General features: G+C 42.0%; 1 protein-coding gene across 1 annotated transcript; it reads left to right on the top strand.

Annotated features, from left to right (window-relative positions):
* The first annotated feature begins 695 nt into the window (after nucleotides 1-695).
* LEPROT (leptin receptor overlapping transcript) lies at nucleotides 696-14,495 on the top strand. Its single transcript, XM_037043226.1, has 4 exons — nucleotides 696-731; nucleotides 5,388-5,463; nucleotides 10,183-10,369; nucleotides 12,821-14,495. The coding sequence occupies exons 1-4, from the start codon at nucleotides 716-718 to the stop codon at nucleotides 12,935-12,937; spliced, it is 396 nt and encodes a 131-aa protein (XP_036899121.1). The 5' UTR covers nucleotides 696-715; the 3' UTR covers nucleotides 12,938-14,495.
* The last annotated feature ends 8,009 nt before the right edge of the window (nucleotides 14,496-22,504 follow it).

Here is a 22,504-nt window from a genome sequence, read left to right as displayed (position 1 = left end):
CACCGTGTTTTTAATAAATGTACCTTCCATCTATGAGGAGACATGGAAGGAACCAGAAGAATAAAGTCACAGGTAATTACACGTGTTGAGACAATAATATGCTGTATACGGTTTTTGTGAAAGTAAACGGAGCAGGAATCGGAAAGGTGCTGAGGATTTGAACTTCAGGTAGCTAGGGGAACCTGAATTCCCATGAACCCGTTTACCTTTCTGTTTCTTTAGAAAGTCAGAAACAGCAATAGAGGGGAGGGAAGCACCATACTTTGAAGTGGTTCTCGGTTAGAATGAGAGGATATGTGGCCCCTAATCCAACCTCCAAAGAGCTGAGGCTCCTAAACCTTTTTGAGCCTATTTCCGTAAAGGTCAAATGAAGTACTCTTCCAGATTGCCCCAACAAGCAAAACTTTCCATTCCCTTGAAGAAAGTGAAGTACAACATGGCCCTCTGAGGTGGGCTGAGGACATAGCAGATGGGCTCCCAGAGCAAGGTCAAGGTTACTGGCAGCAAGTGGGTTTGCGGGGATGGCCCAGGATCTGGACTGGGACACGAGCCGAGCTCTGCAGATGGGGGCTTGTCTCTGTGAAATGGAGGCGGGGTTACGGACAAGTTTGGGCGGGGCTGTGAGGGGCAGGGGCGGGCTCGGGGCCCATGGTCCAGCCCTTGGCCGGGCATGGGCGGAGTCTGTGGCGGGAAGCCGGAAGCAGCTGCGGGAGACATGGCGGGGATTAAAGGTACATCCGCGGCCCCCGCTCGCTGGCCCTGCGGTGGGGTCAGCGCTTCCGCGCCGGGCTGGCTTTGGAGCTGCGCTTTCAGCGCGTGGGCAGGCAGCGGCCTCCCGGAGACTCACCACGCTTCCCGCCTCCCCGGGTGGGAAAGCACTCGCTCACTCCCTTCGTTTCTTGGGGTGCGGGTGGAAGGATGTTTGGGGAAACTCAGCCCCCCCTTTTTTTGCTAGGTCACTCGCCTTCACGCTTTCCCCTGGCCCTCCGGACCCTCCAGGAGGCACCCTCGCGGGGAGCGGTGCCTGCCTGGGAGACCGGATCCCGCCCCCGGGGCATCACTTCACCGGCTGCAGTTCCTAGGAGCTTCCATCCGCCCTCGCCCCCACCCGCGCCTGCCTTGTTTTTGAGGAGGTTTCCACTTCCTGACAAGTGCATCCCAACTCCTCCGTCTTTTCCTTCATCCCGCACTTTTCCAATTTCTTCCGGAGGAGCTATTGTCTCTAGCGTTCTCAGATTTGGGGCACTTAATCCTCTTGTTCCTGATAGTTTTTCCTATTGGGCGGAGTTGACGGCAGGCGGGTGTTTATGGGAAGCGCCCAGAAGAGCTGTATTTCTCATAGTCGTGGGAAGCCTATTAGGTGGAATTTTATCGGTACTTTCATCATTGGACAAACAAGAAAGTGGTATTTGTGCAGTTACGTGTTTTTGAATGGCGCGCTTGATAAAAAGGGGGTACCAAGAACACCTCTTCCCTTATCTGTATGCCTTCTGGGGAGAGGGGGATGCTCGCTGAGGGAGAGGTTACTGGAAGGCTTCCTGTGATATTTGGGTGGAAACCGTTAGATTTCTAATCTTTTGAATAGAGTAGCATAACTTGTTTTTTTGTTCGAATTCATATTCTCTTTGAAATGTGTACCCAAAGATCTCCCCACCTGCTATAAACTTGTATTAAGTGTGTTTACACACATGTGTATGTTCACTGTGAAATATATCAGTGTGTGAGCTATTACCAGCAGACATATTTTGTCATTATTTCTGGGTGCCTTATTTCAACATCAGTTTAGTTAACATGATTTATTTGGACAGTTTCCTGTGAGTAATACAGCCATTTGAAGCCAGTGCAGAAAACAGGCAACGAGTAGTATCTCAGAATTGTACTGCATTTAGTCATGCCCAGAAACTATCAAATAATAATGTTTATGTGCGAATGTGTTAGAAATTGTGAAGGAAGCTAGGTTATGAAATGGAAAAGGATTGAGGGAAGGAAGTATTTTCTGGTAGTTCAACCCTTGAGGGATTACTGTATACATGAGGTTTGGGCTTAAAAGATAAATTTACTATTTAACTGACTGAGGTGTGCTTAGATACAGTGGGAGCACAGATGGTGTTGTGGGTTGAACTATGTTCCTAACTCCCCTGGATCTGTCAGTGTGACCTTGTCTGGAAATAGGGTTTTTTGCAGATGTAGTTAAGTTTAAGATGCTATTGGATTAGATTGGACCCTGCCCCAATGACTAGTGTCCTTATAAGCAAAGAGGAATGTGGACATGGAGACATAGAGACATATGGAATGTGGACATATGGAGACATAGAGACATATGGAGACACCATGTGAAGATGGAGGTAGAAAGTAGAATGAGGCAGCTGCAAGCCAGAGAGCACCAAAGAAACCGCCAGGAGTGAGGAAGAGGCAGGAAGGATTCTTTCCTTGGAAACTTCAGAGAGAGCATGGCCTTGCTGACACTGCGAAGCCTCCAGAACTGTGAGAAAATAAATTTCTGTTCTAAGCCACCCAGTTGGTACATTGTTAATAGCAGCTCAAGTCACTAACACAGATGGGGTCACTTGCTCCAGGGACGAAGAGGACCACTTCTACACAAGAAGTAATCCTTGAATTGAAGCTAAAAAGATTGATAAGGCTTCACCTGACAAAGCAAGGGGTGAGGGCAGAGTTTTTTCAAGTGGAGAGAACAGCATGTAACCTAGGGCAGGGGGCATGAAAGAGCACACCTTGTTCTCTCCAGGAGCTTAAACTATGTTTTTAAGACTGGAATTTAGTGGGAGAGTGGTGAGGGAGGTAGTCAGGGGCTAGGCCATGTTGAGCCTCAAGTGCCAGAACAGCTTGTAGGCTTGAAAGCAGCTGTGAAGGGGTGACACCAGCTTTATCTGTTTGCAACATCACTGTCTGCTGTGTGGAGGGTGGAGTGGAAGAGATGACTAGGGCCAGGCCTGAGATGATAAGGGCCTACACCAGGGCGGTGGCAGAGGGGCTGTTCTGGAGAACAGTGCTGCCATGAACTGGATGCCTTAAACAAAAAAATTTATTAGTTCTGGAGATTGGGAAGCCCAAGATCAAGATGCCGGCAGATTTGATGTCTGATGAGGGCCTGCTTTCTGGTTCATAGACAGCTGTCTTCTTGCTGTACCTTCATATGGTGGAAGGGGTGAGGGATCTCGCTGAAGTCTCTTATAAGGTCACTAATCCCATCCGTGAGGACTCTACCCTCTTGGCCTAATCACCTCCCAAAGCCTCGCCTCCCAATACTGTCACACAGGCATTAGGAGATAACGCAAATTGTTGAGCAGTGGGGATGGGGATAGAATACAAGCTTTCAGTCTTTAGCAGTGAGGTCTGGGAGATTGATCTCCTTGATTTGCTGTTTTTCTGTAAAGTGGAGCGCAATGATGGTATTGGTATTTCAAGATAGAACTTTCCTTCAAAGGGAAGATGTGTGTTTTGTGAGGAGGTGGCGTGGGATGCTTCAGTTTTTCACATGTGAATGTGAGGGTCCTTGTTGGCTACTCAGGCGGAGAAGTCAAGGTTGGAGTTGGACGTGTAGCATTCGTGTGGCCGGGCCCTTGTGGTGCCGGGGAGCTTTGAGTTGAAAGTAATGTCACAGCAAGAGTGTTGAGTGGAAAGAGATGAAGTTGGGATCTGGTCAGCTCCATCTTTAAGAGATGTCGAGGATGCAATTCCTGAAAAAGGAAAAAGGGCTAAAAAGAATCTACTGGAGATACACGGTTGTGAACCCCGGAACCCTGAGAGGCTGGTGTCACAGACTAGAAGGAATACGGCTGCGGTTCCCCACTGTGGAGGCTGTGCTGGACAGCAAGGAGTGCAGTGGTCAGGCGTGGTCAGGGGCAGGGAGGGGACAGAGCCGACGAGGAAGAGATCCTCTCTAACGAAACAACATGAAAACTTACTTCTGTACCGCTTTCTTTAAAAAGTGACATCTACCAAATGGAAAAAGATGTATAAATTAGAATTGAAGTTCTTCCTTGTCCCCTAATATCTGCATACTTCTAAATGGTTTCTAAAAGCACCTTGGCATCTTCCTATACAACAGTGCCCCGCTTCCCCACGTCTCCTCTTGATGCAACAGGAAGCCATCTGAACGCTGACTAGTTTATTCAGTGACTAATTTTGAGTGCTCTGTACAGGGTCCGGCAGAAGTAACAGCTGCTTGAGTGTGGTTGGTAGGGCAATAATACGGGTGTGATAGTTTCTAGTTTTAATTTGAATGTTTCCCCTAACATGTCATGTGATGTGCTTGAGTGTGATATTGTTATGTTACAGAATTACATGCTTATGATTTTGTAATCAAAGATTTTGTATTTAAAATGGGGCGTTATTTGTGCTGGATCCTGTATTTTTTTTTCAGAAGCAAAATTGGATAATATAGTGTCAGATGCTTCTAATTTATATCTTTATTCAAAGAACATTACTAAAATGAACAGATACCTACATCAATCAATATTTACTTATTGGGCCCCTCCTTTTGCCCATTACTTTCCACAGATTTATCTCATGTAATTACCATGAGCTTCCTAATAAGGTTACACTGTTATTACTATTTTACAGGAGAGAAATCAGATTTAAAGAAGTTCACACAAGCAGTTGGTGGCAAAAGAGATTTGAACCCATGTTAGTGACTCAGAACTCATGAATTTTAACAAGTCAGTAGCGTAAGGAGAGACACAGATGCCAGGAATACATATTTCATTCAGTAGTTGAGAATCATTTTCTATGAAGACACGAAGGCAATTTGCAAATATTTAAAAGTACTAAGGTTCGGGGAGGCAAAAATGATCAAAGTGTGTATATTACAGGGAAGCCGTGTTGCATACAATTTAAGGAAAGAGGATTTTCAACATTTAGAAACTGTCAGATGCAATGACCTACCTCAGGAGATAATGAGGCTCCCTTCACTGGAGTTGTCGAGATTGGCTGGCTGGCTGCTTGTGACAGAAATAGAGGGGATTCATGCCTTAGCTGGAAGCCAGGCACTGGACCTTCTTGAGACTAATACTGTAATTTAAAGGGGGCAGGTGTGTGGGCACTGATTTGCTAGTCAAATATAACATCAGCTAGTAAGTGAATTGCTACGTCTGCTTAATTTGGGACCTTTTACTTTTTAATTAAAATTTTATTGAGATATAATTCACATACCACAAAATTAACCTTTTTAAAGTATTAAAGTCTGTGGTTTTTAGTACATTCACAAGGTTGTGTAACCATCACTATTATCTAATTCTAAAACATCTCCTCACCCCCAGGGGACACTCCATGCCCATTAGTAAGTCACTCCCCACTTTGCCTCTCCTCCCCCAGGTCCTGGCACCCAGGGATCTGGAACCTGTAACTCTTGGTTTTATTTTTCACAGCTCTCGTGTTATTATCCTTCAGTGGGGCTATTGGACTGACTTTTCTTATGCTGGGATGTGCCTTAGAAGATTATGGGTAAGTTATTAAAAAAAACCTATTTTTCTTTTTGTGTCTTTGTCACTATTGTGTGTGTGTGTGTGTGTGTGTGTGTGTGTGTGGTGTGTCATGGCTGTTAGGGATTTTGGTCAATTTAGTACCAAGCTCTAACCAATGAGTTAGTGAAGCCCAAATTATGAACTCAGCCCCATCATGGGTCAGCTGTACTCGTGTAGAGAAGTAGTCATTTTACAGTTGATACAATCATTTAATAAGCATTTATTGAATATCTGCTCTGGATCAGCTGGGGCTACAAAAATGAAGAGACGTAGTCCTGTCCTCGCTCGAGGAGCTCGTAGTTCTAGTCCCGAGTGAGAGACCGGCCAACAGTCCCGTTAGGAGGACGGCAGCTGTAGTGGGTGGGGATGTGTGAAAAGTACAGTGAGAGCTTTGAGAAAGCATCACGGTTTCCCCGGGAGAGTCAGGAAGGGCTGCATGGAGGTTGTCTTGAGCCGAGACCTCATGGATAAGCCAGTTTATTGGGCCAGGTCAGGGGAGGGCATTTCAGGCAGAGGGAACATTCAACAAATTTCTTTGTTCAGCAACTGTTGTCCGAGTGCATACTGTGTGTCAGCTACAGTTAATGGGAACTGGCGATTCAGAAATAAGAAAACAGAAGTCCTGCCCCGCTTAGAGTCTGTATTTCAGTGGGGGAGACAGACGATAATCAGATGTTAAAATGTACATGCTGTCAGAGGTAGAAGGGAAGAATAAAGGGTCATAATGGGCAGAGGGGCTCAGGGGAGGGTGGTCGTCTTGTTGCAATGGTGGATCGTTGGGGGCGGGGCAGTACAGTAACCCTGAGATGTGGGTTGGGGCTGAACTTTCCCCAAAAGGAAAGGGCAGGTAAATGGAAGGTGGTCAGGTGTTACGGGCCTTCATTACGAGAAACACTCTGGGTCATCTCTGTCTCGTAAACTCTCACCATCTGAGTTTTGCCATCTGGTTCAGTTTTCTGTGTTTTGCATCTAGTATTACATTTATATGGCTATAAAATATTAAATTCTGTAATTATAAACAGCTGAACTATCAGCAAAACCCAAAGAACAAGTATATCATTATAACTAATGTAATTTGCATACAAGTAAAGACAGTCAAGTTATTTTTTGAGTTCAGCATCAATCTCTAGGAATACAGGCCTCCATCAGCAGCTTCTCATCCTAAAGGAGACTTGGATGTCTGGGGTAGGCAGAGGCGAGGGTCCAAGATGGGGGTAGGTGTCCGTTCGTGGTTAGGTGCCTGATCCCATGAGGTTGGAGAGTGTCTTTATTTGCTATTCTTTCCAGTGAACAAAATCACAAGGTGGTAGTTGATAATTCTTAAAGTCTTTATCTCCTGGTTGCTCCCCAGGAGAGGAAGCAGTTACCTATTTAGCATTTTCTTGAAGTGACTCCATCAAACCTTTGCAGTTCTATAAAATGTCTCCTTTCAATAATGTTAGCTCCTAAGTTCCTTCATCTCATCTAAGCCCAGTTTGAGTGCACTAGGACACATGAAGGAACATAAACACCGAGTGAAAATGGGGTTTGCCAGGGAGCCTGGAAGAACCAAGCAGCCATCTTGAGTTTCCCACACCCCAACCACTCATTGAATTTACAGCCGTCGTTTCCCTGTACAACTTGCCCCAGGAACTCCCATCACTTTACAGTGTTTCCCATGCAACTGCACATTTTTAAAAAATGCCCGGTCAGCTTAAAATTTCTCTTTTGTAAGGAGAGAAAACAAGCCTTTTTGCGTTGTTCCAGGGTCCCTCCTGCAGCACAGCAAAGTTATTCCTACATATATTGAGATTTTAACCCTTAAAACCTCAATTTCTAATGAAAACTAAGAAGTTATGTATATGAAGACATTTTGTAACAAACATTTCATAGACATCAAAGTCAATTATTAACATGGACTTATTTTTATAAAACCCCAAGTAAAATGTAATATAAATATATGAAATTTAAAATATCAACTTAAAAGACGTGTCTTCTACTTAAACCAACAAACTTAAACTGGCTTTTATTTACTAAGGATTAATGCTCATGTAAACTAAGGATCATGTAAACTTAAAAAGCATTTGAGTTAGTTTCTGTATTCTGAGGATTTTAAAATACCCAGTTTTTATAAGTGCTTGCCTTTAAATTAATTTTAATAATGCCATCTTGGAAGTTGAGAAGTATTTCACATTTTCATCATTCCTATGTAGACATAAACAGACACAAACAGAGACCTCTGGCCCTGAGAAAAACTCACTAGTGTATAAAAGAACAGTTGGGTCCAAATTTTGTTTTGGAAGCATGTACAATTTATATTGTTGATATAAGAAATGCCCAAACCTGTAGAGAATTTTTATGAGTTTATTTGAGCCAAAACTGACCACAGTTGCTCAGAAACAAGATCTCAGATGCTCGGGAGAGTGACAGTTTTGTAGTTTCTTTTACGCATTTGATGTCAAAGAGGCATGTCAGGGAGGTCCCATGAAGGTGGAGGAAGCAAGGTGCAGGACAGTTACGCTTATACACCCTCTTGAGGGTGGTTATTCTTGTTTCAGAGGGGCGCTAACCTCGGTGCACACACACACCCCCGCACGCGCACGTGCAAAACAGACAGGGCTGGCCTAAGACAAAGTTAAATCTTTTACTAAAGAAGTCACAGGTCTGGGTGTCACTACCCACCATGTCCTGCTCATTAGAAACTTAAGGCCCGATCATGCTGTTAGGTTACTTTCCGTCACTGAACTTGTACATACCCTCCTTCTGTTTTTGCCCATGATAACTAATGCCAGTTGGAATCAGTGAATGGGAGCATGCTCAGATTTTCTTTAGAAAACTTACTGTGTTCTAGGAAGAATTAAGAGCTCATGGCCGTGGGTATGTCAGGCAACAGCTGGGTCTATTCCAGACCTCTTCTCCGATGTCTTTCCTCACTGGTACAAAAAGGGCCTTGAACTAGAGAATTTGTAGAAACCCCTTCCCTTTCCACGGTATTGTTCAGTGATTCTTGAAATACACTATAATTCCTGTACTGTAAAATTAGAAGTCCCAACTCAGTGTTTCTGTCCTAAGTCTCTTAGGGGCACTTTCCTTTCTTGCGTTTTGGTTAACTGTCCTGCCCTCCCAGAGCTGTGGTTGGAATGGGAAGCTTTCATCGCGAAGTGCCTTCACGCCAACTGCTGCGTGGCGGTGTCGCGCCCTGGTGGGTCTGTGTTCAGCAAGGCTTTGTGGTGATCTGTGTTATTACGGTGTGTGTATGTGTGGGTGTATGTATGTATGTATGTATGTGAGTAGAAACTATGCCTGTATCCCCCTCCCATGGAATAAAATATACTAAATGTCTAACTGATGGAGAAAAATACTTCTGAAGTATTTGTACAGGAAATGTAATTGGAAAGCAGATGGCAATTTTTTATACATTCAAAACATTGAAATTTTTATGTTTTGCATTACAGAATTATTGTGACCTCTTATAATAAAAATTAGAGTGTATCTTAAGTTTTTACTAATAAGCATATCTATTTTCATGTCTTCCAAACTTAAAATCTATTTGTTATTTTGTCCATTCAATAAATGTTAATGAAGCACCTCATTCTGGGGCCTGGACATAGTGGTGATTGGTAAAGATAATTCAGATTCCTGTTTTCATGAGCAAGGAAATGCCAGGTAGGAATAAGTGCTGTGTGAAAGTTCAGAGGGGGATATGCTCAAAGGGTGACTTGAGGTATTTAAAATGGATGCTCTGCCCCTGGCTGGTGTAGCCCAGTGGATTGAGCACGGGCCTGCGAACCAGAGGATCGAGGTTCAATTCCCAGTCAGGGCACATGCTTGGGTTGCAGGCCAGTTCCCAGCAGGGGATGTACAAGAGGCAGCCATACATTGATATTTTTCTCCCTCTTTCCTTCCCTTCCTCCTCTAAAGATAAATAAAAATAAAAATTAAAAAACAATAAAACGGATGCTCTGGTTAAACCATTCTTAGGAGGAGACCTCTCAGTTTAGGTTGCATTATAAGAAGGAGCCAGCCAGTGAGGGGATCAGGGGGAGGAACATTCCAAGCAAAGGCCATACAAAGGCCCTAGAATAAGGATGGGGTTGTTTAAGGAGCAGAAAGAAGGCTAGTGTGGCTGCGAATGCAGGGAAGATGGAACAAAATGAATAAAATAAGTTGACCCACTCATGTAAGACTGTAGGTCAGGGCAAGGAATCTGGGTTTTATTCTGACTCATTGAAAGGTTTCCAACATGCAAGCACTCAAAAAAGTCTTTATTGAACTAGCACGTGCAAGCCACTGTGCTGTGTTCTATAGGGAAAGCAAAGATGTCAAGTTAAGCTTCTGGGGTTTTTTTAAGCTTCTGCTCTTCAATTACAGCTCAGTAGTTACAGAAAACAGTAAAGATTCTAGATTATACATATATATGTAGTTTCTTTTTAAAATTGAATTTATGGGGGTGACATTGGTTAATAAAATTTTATAGGTTTCATGTATGCAATCATGCAGTTTCTTAACACAATGTCATTTATCTATATATTAATGACTAGTAATTTTTAATGACCACTATCTCTTCTGTGCTCCTGGTAGAAATTGTCTTAAATGCTAACACTGACAATTGAATAAATAATTTTGGGGCCTAGACATTTAAAACAATATTAACCTTGAAACAGTAGAATGTCTTAACCGTAACTTTTCCTTTTGCATTTCTTCCTGGTCCAACCGACAGTGTGTACTGGCCCCTGTTCGTCCTGGTATTTCACGCCATCTCTCCCATTCCCTATTTCATTGCCAAGAGAGCAACGTATGACTCTGATGCAACAAGCAGTGCCTGTCGGGAGCTGGCCTATTTTTTCACCACTGGCATCGTCGTTTCTGCCTTTGGATTTCCTGTTATTCTTGCTCGTGTGGCTGTGGTGAGTTTTGTTCTCCATTGTTTTACCCAGTTGTCTCTGAGTTTACTTCAGAGGCCTGCGTCTGGAACCTCAATTTCTTTTTTATTGCTTAGACTTAATACTCAAAGCCAGGTATACTTTTAGTTAATCTAGTGTACATTTTAGATCTACCTATCAATGTCTTGGCCATGTTTTCAGGATGTTTTCTAAGTTCTTATAACTTTTAGCGTGATCAAGTGATTTTTTGTTTTTTATATTGTACTTTATTCCACTGTTTTCTGGAATTGTTCTTAAATCCTTGCCTCTTCGGGTAGGGCAATCCACAGTGACTGTAATAGCAATACTCTTCTGGCTTCAAAGTAAACGTCTAAATGGCTCCTGATGGCCCAGTTGCAGTGTGTGTGGAACGGGGTCCCCGCAGGGCCAGTGAGCAGGTCTTCTACACCAGCTCGGTGTCCTGCCGTCCAACTCAGTCCTGACGCCGTCTACCCAGAGGGAGCATCAGATCCTACATGTGTGAAGGGTTTAGTCCCACAAGACTGTCCTGTTTCAGTTGCCAGTCATCTTGCGCACTTGTGCTTCTGACTGACTGGCTGTGTAGATCAGAAGTCCCCATGACCCTGATCTTGGGTTTGATTGACTTATTCACAGAACTCAGGAAACCCATTTACTCGCTAGATTACTAGTTTATTTTAGAAGGAACAGCCAGATGTAAGAGATGCATAGGGCTCGGTATGGGGAAGGAGCAAGGAGCTTCCTAGTCCTGTTAGGTGTACCAGTCTGCTCATATCACCAAACTGCCAACCCAGAAGCTCTCCAAATCCCTTCGTTTTGGTGCTTTTGGGAGGCTTCATTACATAGGAATGATCAGTAAAATCATTGATCGTTGGTGACTGATTTAATTTCTCCTCTCCCTTCCCCAGAGGTGGGCAGGGTAGGAGGGGCGACCAAAACTACTAACCCTCCAGTCACATGGCTAACCTCTCTGGGCACCAGCCCTTGTCCATAGGGGCTTCCCAAAAGTCACCTCATTAACAAAATAAAAGTCACATTTATCACTGTTATCACTTAGAAGTTCCAAGTGTTTTAGGTCTCTGTGCCAGAGAGGAGAAGACCAAATATTTTCTATAAATCACAGTACCACAGCATCATACCAGATTCTTCTCCTGGCGGGTCATGGACACAGTCCTCAACTCAACACAATAGGCATATGTTGAGGGGCAACTATATATAGCGCTTTGAAGGTACAGTGAATAAAAAACACATTGTGGGTATAATTGATTCCTTTCTTTGACATTCACTGTCTTTCATACTCTTTGTTCTTATTCCCTAATTACATACTGTTTCAGTTTCACGAAACTTATTGGGGGCATTGACTATAAGATATGTACAAGTCTTGTTTATTCATTAGTAAATATTTTTGTAACATTTGCTTTTTGTAAGATACCAGGAATAAGAGTCAGGTGCTCTCTCTGTTCCCAAAGAGGACAGAAACTAGCCTGATAGGTAAGCATATGATAAGTGTGATAATTGAAACAGGATCACAGTGCCTTGGGAACACAGTGAAATTCCAACTGGCCTTTGATGTGGTTTTTGATAAATAGAATTTTGATTAAAGTAGGGAACGCTATTAAATGGAATGGCACCCGAGTGAGAAAAATGCAATCAATTTGTGGAAAAAGAGCAGTATTCCAATATGATGGAACTAAAGAGGAGTGACTGAGATTGAGGTTAGAAAGGCTGGTGAAGCGTATCACAGAGAGGGTCTTGGATGTCGTGCCCGTTTGCGCTCTGTCTAGGTAAGGAGGAAGCGTTGATGGCCTTTGAATGCAAGGTTGTCATGACCTTATTCTCTTTATATCTCAGACTAAGTACTTCCTAAATTTTGTTCTAGAAATGTCTCTTTTTCCCTTTCAATACTGCATGTTTTGTGAAGGAACTTTCATTGAAGTTTTCTGTTAAATTGAAACAAAAAAATGCCCACTAGAGGGTACTGTCATCCCCAGCTGTGCCTCTAAAACCCTGTGCCACTCCAAAAGGCTGTTTTCATTTGCATGCAGATTTTTTTTGTCTTTTCTTGCCTTGAAAAGAAACAGATCAGTCCTTAACTCTCCAATTCCTGTTTTCATGACAAAAGGCAGTGTGCACAGAGGTTTCAGTACCCAGTGTGCAGTGGGACCCTGTGTCATCTGCCTGTTTTACTCAGGGCCGTCATTGTCTACTGAAAACAAGTAGAGAGATAGTTCTGTCTAATGGGGGAAGTGTTAAGGATGATAGTGCCCTTGATTAACAGGCCTCATGAAGTAATTACACTAATTACTGAGTAAATCCACTGCCTCCTGCCTGTACATTAAGCCTTGTAGCAGTTTTATGTAATATTTCATTGGACGTTTCTAATGAAGAAAATAATAGATTTTCAAAGAATACGATGTGAAGCGAGTAAAGATTTAACCCTCTTTTTTTGTGTTCCAGATTAAATGGGGAGCCTGTGGTCTTGTGCTGGCTGGCAATGCGGTCATTTTCCTTACGATTCAAGGTTTTTTCCTTGTGTTTGGAAGAGGAGATGATTTTAGCTGGGAGCAGTGGTAGCACTACATTCTGATGATATGCATTTAATTCCTTCAAACTCATGCTATGTGTATGTATGTGCACATGTGGCCTTTTACTATGAAATTTAATATGCTGGGTTTTTTTATACTTTATATCATGTTCACTTTAAGGAGGACTACATGTTTTATTACCAGCGAATAGATCAGTCCATTTACTCGAGTTGAATCATGCTGTCTGGCTGTTCACATAGTCATGGTGCTCTCAGAAAACACGGTAGCACAGTCTCATAGACAGTTGCCTATGTATGCAGCACATCTACACCTTTTACCTGGGGATGTGCTTGGATAGGAGCAGGTCTCAGTTCTGCTCAGGACTTCCAAGGTACACTTGGGGCCCGGAGAGACAGCGGTGGCCCCTCTTTGTGTGGTGGACCCTCGCTTCACAAAGCATTGTCCATACACCAAGAGCACCGGCATCGCCTAGGTGCTTATTACAAACGCAGAACCTGAGGCCCCACCCCAGACCTAAGGGAATTGGATGAGAAGTGCTGTCATAGAGGACTAAGCATCACATACAACTTCCTTTTCTTTCCCTTTGCTGTGCCCCTTAACCTCTCTGGGTGTTAGCTACTCATTTGTAATTGTTTCACCTGCCCTCATGTTGTGGCCTAGTTCAGGTATTTGTGGAAAGTCCGAACCTATAATACATAGGCTGTTCCTCCTATTTATGAATTGCTCTCAGTAGGGAACAGCTAGGCATGCCTTCGCCCTGTCTGAACGGCAGTGGCTGTTTTCCTGGTGCTGGGGGACACAGTAGCCCCAGAGCTCCCCGGGACTCAGCGGGGGAGGCCAAGCCGGAACCAGTCCCTGCTTTAGCAGGGTGAGGTAGACTAGGGAGGTAATTTGTTCAATTTCCCTTTAGAATCTGACACTCTGCCCCGCTCCTTCCTGTGCTGCTCCTCCCCCACCCTCAAACACACGCCCCGGCATTCTGAGTCGCTCTTCTTCATGACTCTGGTTCCTCCTTTCTGTAGAGACATGGAACCAAGTGAGCAAGCAGAGGGCTAAGGGCTTAATTTTATTTATACGTTAATGTACTCGTCGTTTATGTCCTGTGGGACTTTTTATATATATAACACTTTTGGCCGCTTTTAATGAATCACTAGGAATACATGTCATTCTGGATCCTGTAATCACAGCTTTCTTGTTCAACTTTATATCCAAGACTTATTGGGAAGGGGAAATATGGGAATTAGAACCACTTGATCAAAATAGTATATGCAGTGATTTTAGAATACTGTTAATGTGTGATAACTGATGTACATTGGACACACTAAGCCCTTTAAGTTTGCATCCCCCTTTGTATTCTAGAATCATACGAGAGAAGATAAAAGTGATACCTAAAAGGACAGTATGCAAAGTTATATTTTGACCTTGTGCATGATTTTATGTTTTCAATGTTCTATGTATATACAGAATTGTTGAAGTTATTTCTAATATTTATATTAGAAAAATTATAGACACTTTATCATTACAACCAGCATTTTAATAACACTTACATTTATTGTATTATAATAAATTTTACTTTAAACACAAAAGAAAAGTTTATTTTTAAAAGTCTTTATTCTGATATAGCCTAAACTAAAAGATAACAAAAAAGTGAAAATTTCTTGTTATTCTGAAAGGGGCAGTTTTGAGTGCTGATCTGTCCTGCAATAGGATAATAGCAATAAGATTTAAGATTCCATCTTAAATGTCTAGTTGGCTAATAATAGCTTTTCTTTTCCTAAGATGGAAATAGTGTTGAGTTTATACTACCTTTTGAAAAATGTCTTTGTTGCTTATACCCATTTCAAATAACCAAGGTAGCCTTACTGTGTAGCCTTAAAGCATTACCTCTTGATAATATAAAATACTTTCATATAGAATATTTGTAGCTATTCCCTAATAATGTAATGGTTTGTCAAAGTGGTAGATTACTGGATTTGCTATATGTCTGAAAACAGAGACATTTATTCTGAAATGCCTACCTATCATTTAAGTAGTAAATGTCAATAGGAAGTTTTGCTCTAGATGAATGTGCAATACAACAGTTTCATCTTGGTGACAAAAATGTTAGGCATTCTTTCCTTAAAAATGTTTTTTTTTATATATATCATAGAATATGTCTTGGAGATTCAAAGCACATTGATTACATTCTAAAACAGAGTATACATAAAGGATTGCCTGTAAGTAGGTAATCTCATAAAAGGATTCCCTCGCATTCCAAACTGTTGGCTTACAGGTATATTTTGGAGCACTTTTCCCACAGAAACAAGGTCATGCATTAGTGATGGAGTCCCCAGGCCACACCTTCAGTGTTGAAGTAAACCCTAAAGGAGCTAGCCGTTCTTGGTACCTGCCTGAGATTTGGGTCCAGGTATCAGGAGTGTGGATAGTTTGGAGGCAGGAAAGTACAAATTCCTATCTCTTTTCCAAAGAACAAGGTCTGTCATCTGTTTTTGCAGCCCTTTCCAATCCCTAACACCCTTAGGGGCCAGGTGAACCCCTGTGAGGTTTGCTGGCCTCCTCTCCCGGACCAGGGCCCTCCTTCTAGCCTGCCCCACCTGTTGAGGTTTTTCATACTCCAGAATTACCCACTTCTTACAACCAACCAATTAGTTTTCTCAGTATAACTGATATGTGGTGATAAGAAGAAAATCATGTGATCAAACTCCTTCCCAGAAAGAATGAATGACTTGGGATCAACTTCCCCACATCCGAAACGCACGAATACCTGCATTGGCAATTGCCACACACGGTGCTGCTGCTGCATTCTTACAAGGGCACGCCTTGGGACCCAGTGACTTCCACAGAAAACGGCGATGCTTCAGAGTCCAGTGGAGGAGGCATTCCCACAGTTTGTAGAAGGACAATAATGTTTGGGGGCAGGGACAACTGGTCGTATCTCATCTCTGCCTCAGGGTGAGTTCTCAGCTCGTCCCACTTTTCATAGTTGTTTCTTTTCCTCTACTTATGAACCCACAGATTTTTCTTACCGTCTCCTCAAGGTATCTTCTTCATGAAGACTCTTCCAGAGTGTAGCTCAAGTGTTTCATTACATGAATAACATTCCTATGCTCTTAAGGAAATGCTTAGATGTCACAAAAAATGTGCTTTTTCAAAGTTTGCAAAATTTAGATTTTGCGCCACGTCACCAAAATATTTATGAGGATGCTAGCATTTTCCAGGCACAGTAATTGGTTTACAACTGGGAAATAGTAATTTTGTAGGTGAATATAAATTGTTCAATTGAATTTTCTTGCCATTCCTCCTCATGAGTACCTTATTTACAAAAATTCTGGTATTAAATAGCTCATGACTTAATAATCTGCTTGTAAGCGGCCATGCCACTGGAGGAGAGCAGTGACCCCACACATGATGTGAAAGATCCCAAGACTGCTTTTTGTTTTAAATCAGTGGTTTGCCCTGCCAAATACATAGGTCAAAGGAGGTTATTTCCAATAATCTCTTATTGGGGGCAAGGCTTCTAATTCAAATTCTTTTAGGTATTTGAGGGAAGGGGGCAGACGTTTCTCTATCCTGCAGGGTCTCAGTTAACTTTAGTTTAACATAATCTGCATACCTCAAGGCACACCTTGGGGCGACTCATTCTGAACCCTTAGGATGTAAACTCAAGACTGCTTTAGAATGCATTATTGTGTATGTATGATGAGGATGATTACTTTTAAAATAAACTTGGCATTTATACTTTAACAAAGACTTTTATGTACGTTATTACACTGTTTGTATTTCATTGTAATTGAAGCGAAGCAGTCCGGGAGTGTGTGCTAACTGGGAGGAATCCAGTCCCTAATGATAGCTTTGCTGCCTCTGACACTCTCCGGGGGTAGAGGTGGGTGTGGGGGGCCTGGCTGATAAAGTTTGATGTATTGAGAAAGAGAGAAAATCTCATACCTTAAAAAAGTCCTGTACATGCTCTGAAGACTTTTTGTACACTACAGAAAAAAAAAGCACTGATATAAAATACTACTTAAGAAAAGTAGTGCCTAAGGACACTTTATGCATAAAGTGGACTACTTTGTGTATGAAGTGTCCTTATGCACAAACATTTACGAAACATTTTATGTCTTACAGGTAGATTTATGCAGCTAGATTAGAAAGAAACTGAGTTAGATATTTCTTTGTGTTGCCCAACCAAGTATCAAGTTAAATACGTAGAGAGATTTAACATTGCCAACACAATTAGAAAATGCCCATGAGAAAAAACAGTTCCCAAGGAAGCATCTCCGGTCCAGGGCTTTGTACATGCGCACTGTCATTAGGGAAACATGCAGGATGCATTGATACACTTCATCTGGGCTGAGAGGGAATGTCGGGGGAGAGCATGTTCCTACGTACTATTTAACATCTGCGTGTGCGCATGTGTGTGTGTGTGTGTATGAGGTCTATCCAGAAGGTATCCATGTAATATGAAAAGCAGAGACATTTGTTGAAGAAGATACAAGAAACATTGTGCATAGGACAATGACGCCTCAGTTCCTTCAAAGTAGGCTCGTTGGAACCCTACACAATTCTCCCAGTAGCCATCAGCTGCCCTGTCGTATTTCTCTGAATGTTATCAACGGTCTAAAGTCTCTTCCTTTTCAAAGGTGACTTTTAGTTTTGGGAAAAGCCAGAAGTCACAGGGCACCAAATCTGGGCTGTGAAGTGGCTGAATTACTAGAGTGATTTGATGTTTTGTCAAAAATCTCTGCTCAAGTTCTGGCTGGTGTAGCTCAGTGGATTGAGCACGGGCCTGTGAACCAGAGGATTCCCAGTCAGGGCACATGCCTGGGTTGCAGGCCAATTCCCAGCAGGGGATGAACGAGAGGCAACCATACATTGATATTTTCTCCCTCTCCCCTTCCCTTCTAGAGATAAATAAATAAAAGCTTTAAAAAAAATCTCTGCTCAAGACAGGATGCATGAGTGGGCATGTTGTGATGAAGCTGCCAATCACCAGTTGCCCATAACTGTGGCCTTCTGAATCATCCAAATAGTTATCATGGAGAAATGTTCAAGCTTAATGCAAAGTTTGATGCAGATTTGTTGCTCTACTCAATCATTTTGAATGTGATGGCCACACAGTACACACGCTCACTCATCGGCATCTACCACTTTCACTGACTAATACAGTGAAATCACCATTGTTCACGCATGTGCATTCCAGTCCACTCTCCCTGGCTGCCACCGATGTTGCACAAACTTTTTGTGATATTATCAATGGCCCAACTTTTTCCGGACAGACCATGTATGTGTGTGTGTATAATTTTTGAGGGGGGTCCATGAAATGTGAATAAAAAGACCTTGTTCAGTTATATAATTGGGAGATTATTATTTTGTACTTTCTTCGTGGTTCTTGAAAAGTTTCCATTTCAGTTAATCGAGTTTTATCTTCTGTTTTTGCAGAAGTAGAAAACAAATGTCTATTTTAAAAAAAAGAACTAAAGTTAGCGAGGAATTTACATTTCAAGCCTTTCCTCATGTTTTTAAAAAGTAGAAAATTTCAATTTTTAAAATTTTCTTGTAATCACTAGGCATAGAGCAAAATTAATAGGTGATCATTTGAAACAATTATTCATCTTTAATATTGGGTATACAGATAAAGTGGCCCTAGTCTTAAGATTGCTCATTTGGAGGACACATTTGAAGGTTTTGCACAGTATGTCTTCACTGTTGATTATCTCTACCAAAACTGGATAATTACAGCTGCTTTACACACTACCAAATTAATTTCTAGGTGTCATTAAGTAAAAAGTTGTGATTCATTTCTTTGTCCTTAAAATAACTCGATAATAAAACCTCAGTTCAACCTTTGTTAAGTAATTATTTCACTTAATAATCTACAGCATAGATGCACCTGTGCTTTTGCCGCAATGTTTTCATGTCCTCTGAGTAGAAAAATGAATTCTATCACCTCGTTCTGTAAAGTGTCATGACTCTTACAGCTCTCCCAACAAGACTTTATGGTTGTTTCCCTGACGAATCCAGAGTTCTTCAGCATTTCTAGCTATTTATTACTGCTGCAGACTCTGGTTCCTTGATAATGCTTTTGTTAAAATCCACTTACTGGTGATGGAAATGAGTCAAATGAGTTTAAACACAGGTTTTACTCTGATGCTTGATTTATTCGAGATACCGCACTAAGTACTTGCTGAGACTCACAGCTGCACCTAAGACAACCCAGGACAGCCCAAATCCTAACAATGTGCTTTTCAGTTGTAATCTACAGTAATCTACTCACTTCTGGAATATTAGTCTCAATTTGTGTAAGCGTGGAGTTTCCTGTTAGGGAGGTTTTCTGTCACCCTGGGACAATCAATCTGAGGCCCTCCCGAAAAATAGCACCAACATTTTCCTCCTCTTTTCCTATTGCCTATCAATAAGGAGAAGTTGAAGCCTGTGGGGAAGGCACACAAGCAGTTTGAAGATGGAACTTTTCTGACCTAAAGCATATCAGAAAGAGCTGAATGCAGGGTGTCATGTAAAATGTTTATGAGGGCTATTGAGTAGCTACAGAATGAATGCACTTTCCACACATTTAATTTGAAGTTCAGTCATTGGAAAATTATATGTACCATATACTAATAAGTAAAGTTCATTTATTCAATAAAAATCTTTCCTACTCTGTCTCTATACTCACTGACTTGGTGATCTCATGCTGTCTCATGGCTTTTGTAGGCAGCTGTAGAAAACAAGTAGAAAATTTTTATGAGTTTATTTGTGCCAAACTGACCACGCATGCTGGGGAGCAAGACCTCAAATGGTCCTGAGAAGTTTTGCAGCTTCTTTTACTCATTTGAAATTAAGGAGAGAATGTAAGGAAGATTACACGAGGTGGAAAGAAGCAAGGCAGGGATTGGAGTACAGGATAGTTAGCAAGATTGTGTACTTTCTTCAGAGTAGGAGGAAAGCACACAGGTGTGTTGACCCATGTGCAAAGAAATAACAGATGGAGCTTGCTTAAGACAAAGATAATTTTTTATTCCCTGTGCTTTACCTTACATCCCCATGACAATACTATAATAACTATCAATGGTGCCAGGTGGGCACCTGAATTATTTGAGGGAACACTTTTTAACCTATATAAATGTCTATCCTCTGTGCTGTACACTTGAAACTAATACACATGCAAACTGTAATCCAAAAATAAAGTTGTCCAACTGTAATAAAAATAAATTAAGAAATAAAAATAAAGACAAACTATTCGTGAGTTCAAGAAACAAAGGAGAGGAACATCTTCTATAGACTCAGGGAAAGGCTGTTGTAAACTAAGAGTCCATTGGAGGAAACTGAACATTCGAAGTACAGTGACTTTTCATTGGCTGAGTTCTGGCAGTATCCCATTGGCTGAGCTGTTGCTGGGCAAGAAGAAATCTTCCACCAGCTGAGGTGGTAATGTAGTATCACTTCCTGTGGGAGATGCAGGGTACTCTCTTCCTGTTGGGGTCAGTAGTGTGAGTGACAGGTGCATGAGAGTTCTGTCTTCAAGCTTCCTGACTCAATTTTAAATAAAGTTTCTTTTTATTAATTTTCACATTTTATTACTAGTTTTGGAGAAGACAGTTCATTTTGGTTATGGAAATTTGACAAATTCCTATATTTGTAACCTATATTCCAAATCTATTTCTAAAACCAGATCATTAGAACATGCTGTGTTTTCTTTGTTATCCCAAAGATTCTCAACCAGACAGTTTGGGAACTGGTTTATTCCTGTTCTTCTGAGAGTATGTATAATTTCCTGATCACATTGGGATTTTTCCTAAGCTCTTAAAATGAATTGTAGTGCGATGTATTACTGCTGCTGCTTGTTTTAAACTCCCCTTTGATGATGGCAGAAAACTATGTCGCAGTTTTTCTTTTTGCTTCTCTTTACAGTTTTTTAAATATTTTATGTATTTATCTTTAGAGGGGAAGGGAAGGAGAGAAATATCACTGTATGGTTGCCTCTCGTGAGTCCCCTGCTGGGAACTGGCCTGCAACCCAGGCATGTGCCCTGACTGGGAATCGAACCTCGATCGTGTGGTTCGCAGGCCTGCATTCAATACATTGAGCTACACCAGCCAGGGTCTTTACAGTTTTAAGAAGTATGCTGCATTCGTTATTTTCATGCCCAGCTGTAAGGTAATTTCTTCTTTCATGTGTTCTGTCTCAGCCCTCTCTGACCCCTCTTCTCCCTTCCTTTGTCTTCTGCAGATTCATTCCACTTTGTCTCCCTTAACCTTTGCTTGTCTTTAAAAAGAGGAAGTATGTGCCCTGTTTCCTCTTGTGTTTGGGGGAAAAAACTCTCTGCAATTGTCTAAAGCTCTTAAAAAATAGAATCATCCAATTGAAGCAAAGGAAAAAAGAAGATAAACCTTTTACTAAGAGGTTATATTCATGATCTGCCCAGTTAGGAATTTATGATCAGAGCACTTCATAAGGTTACCTTCCATAGAATCCCCCCTTTTTTGTTCACATATTCATCTCTAGCCCAGACTTCTCTAAACCCCCAACTTGTATATCCTACGGCCAGTATAAACTCACTACTTCGTTGCCTACTAGGCATCTCAAACTTGCCTTGTCCAAAATCAAGCTTCTGGTACTCCCTATCATTCCATTTCTCAGAACGAAAGTGTTTGAGAACTTCTCATTATTGCGTATACCAGATGCAAGTCATCAGGAAATCTTTTCACTTCTACCTTCGGATTGTATTCAGAATCAAAACACTTCTTACACCTTCACTGCTTCTATTGGTTCAAGATACATTGTGTCTTCTCTGGGTTATTGCACTAGCCTCCTCCCTGGTCTCCCCGCTTTTGACCTTTTCCTCCATCAGACTAGTCTCAGCACAGCAGTGAGCCTGTAAACTGTAAATCAGATCCTGTCACTCCTCTGCTCCAAAGGGATCCCACCTAATTTCAGTAATAAAAAGGCAAATAACCCAGTTATTTTTAAAAAATGGATAAAGGATTTGCATAGGTATCTTTCCAAAGGCGTATAAGTGGAAAATATGTATGTTGCATTCACCAACCGCGAGAACAAATGTCGGAGACTTTCAGGGTTCCAAAGATGTTACTTTATTGGCCAAGTTTAACCTGCGCAAGGGCGAACTCTACAAAGTGTCCAGAGACATGGTGCCCACAAGGGCTGCAAATGAGAGCCGCGCCAAACGCTTACAGGCTTAGGGTTTTAAGGAGGCGTGCAAGCAAGCTGGATACAGAAGCAGATGTGGCGGTTAGCGGTTGGCTCAGGGGCACAGTAGGGTTACTGATTATTGGTGAGTTAACTCATGCACTGGCTCGTGCTCCTTTACTTGATCGGCCAGTTGAACTCGTGCTCAGGGGTAAAATTTTTCCCCCTAGTGACTGTCCAGATGGCTATCTGCCTGACTGACCGTTGCTCTTACACCACATCCTGGAACACACCCTGCTCCTCAGGTGTGCTCCGGAGCCTCTTTGCGTTAGTTAGTAAAACACCTTTTGCTTCCTTACAGCTATGTTCTGGCTAGTTCCACTTTGCCCTCAACATGTACGTGAAAAGATGCTCAACATTATTAGACATCACAGAGATGCAAATCCAAATC

This window comes from Sturnira hondurensis, unplaced genomic scaffold (assembly GCF_014824575.4).
Source record: "Sturnira hondurensis isolate 20B ecotype Veracruz unplaced genomic scaffold, ASM1482457v3 Scaffold0000648, whole genome shotgun sequence".
In the NCBI taxonomy this organism is placed as follows: domain Eukaryota; kingdom Metazoa; phylum Chordata; class Mammalia; order Chiroptera; family Phyllostomidae; genus Sturnira; species Sturnira hondurensis.
This window is presented reverse-complemented; position numbering and strand designations above follow the sequence as displayed.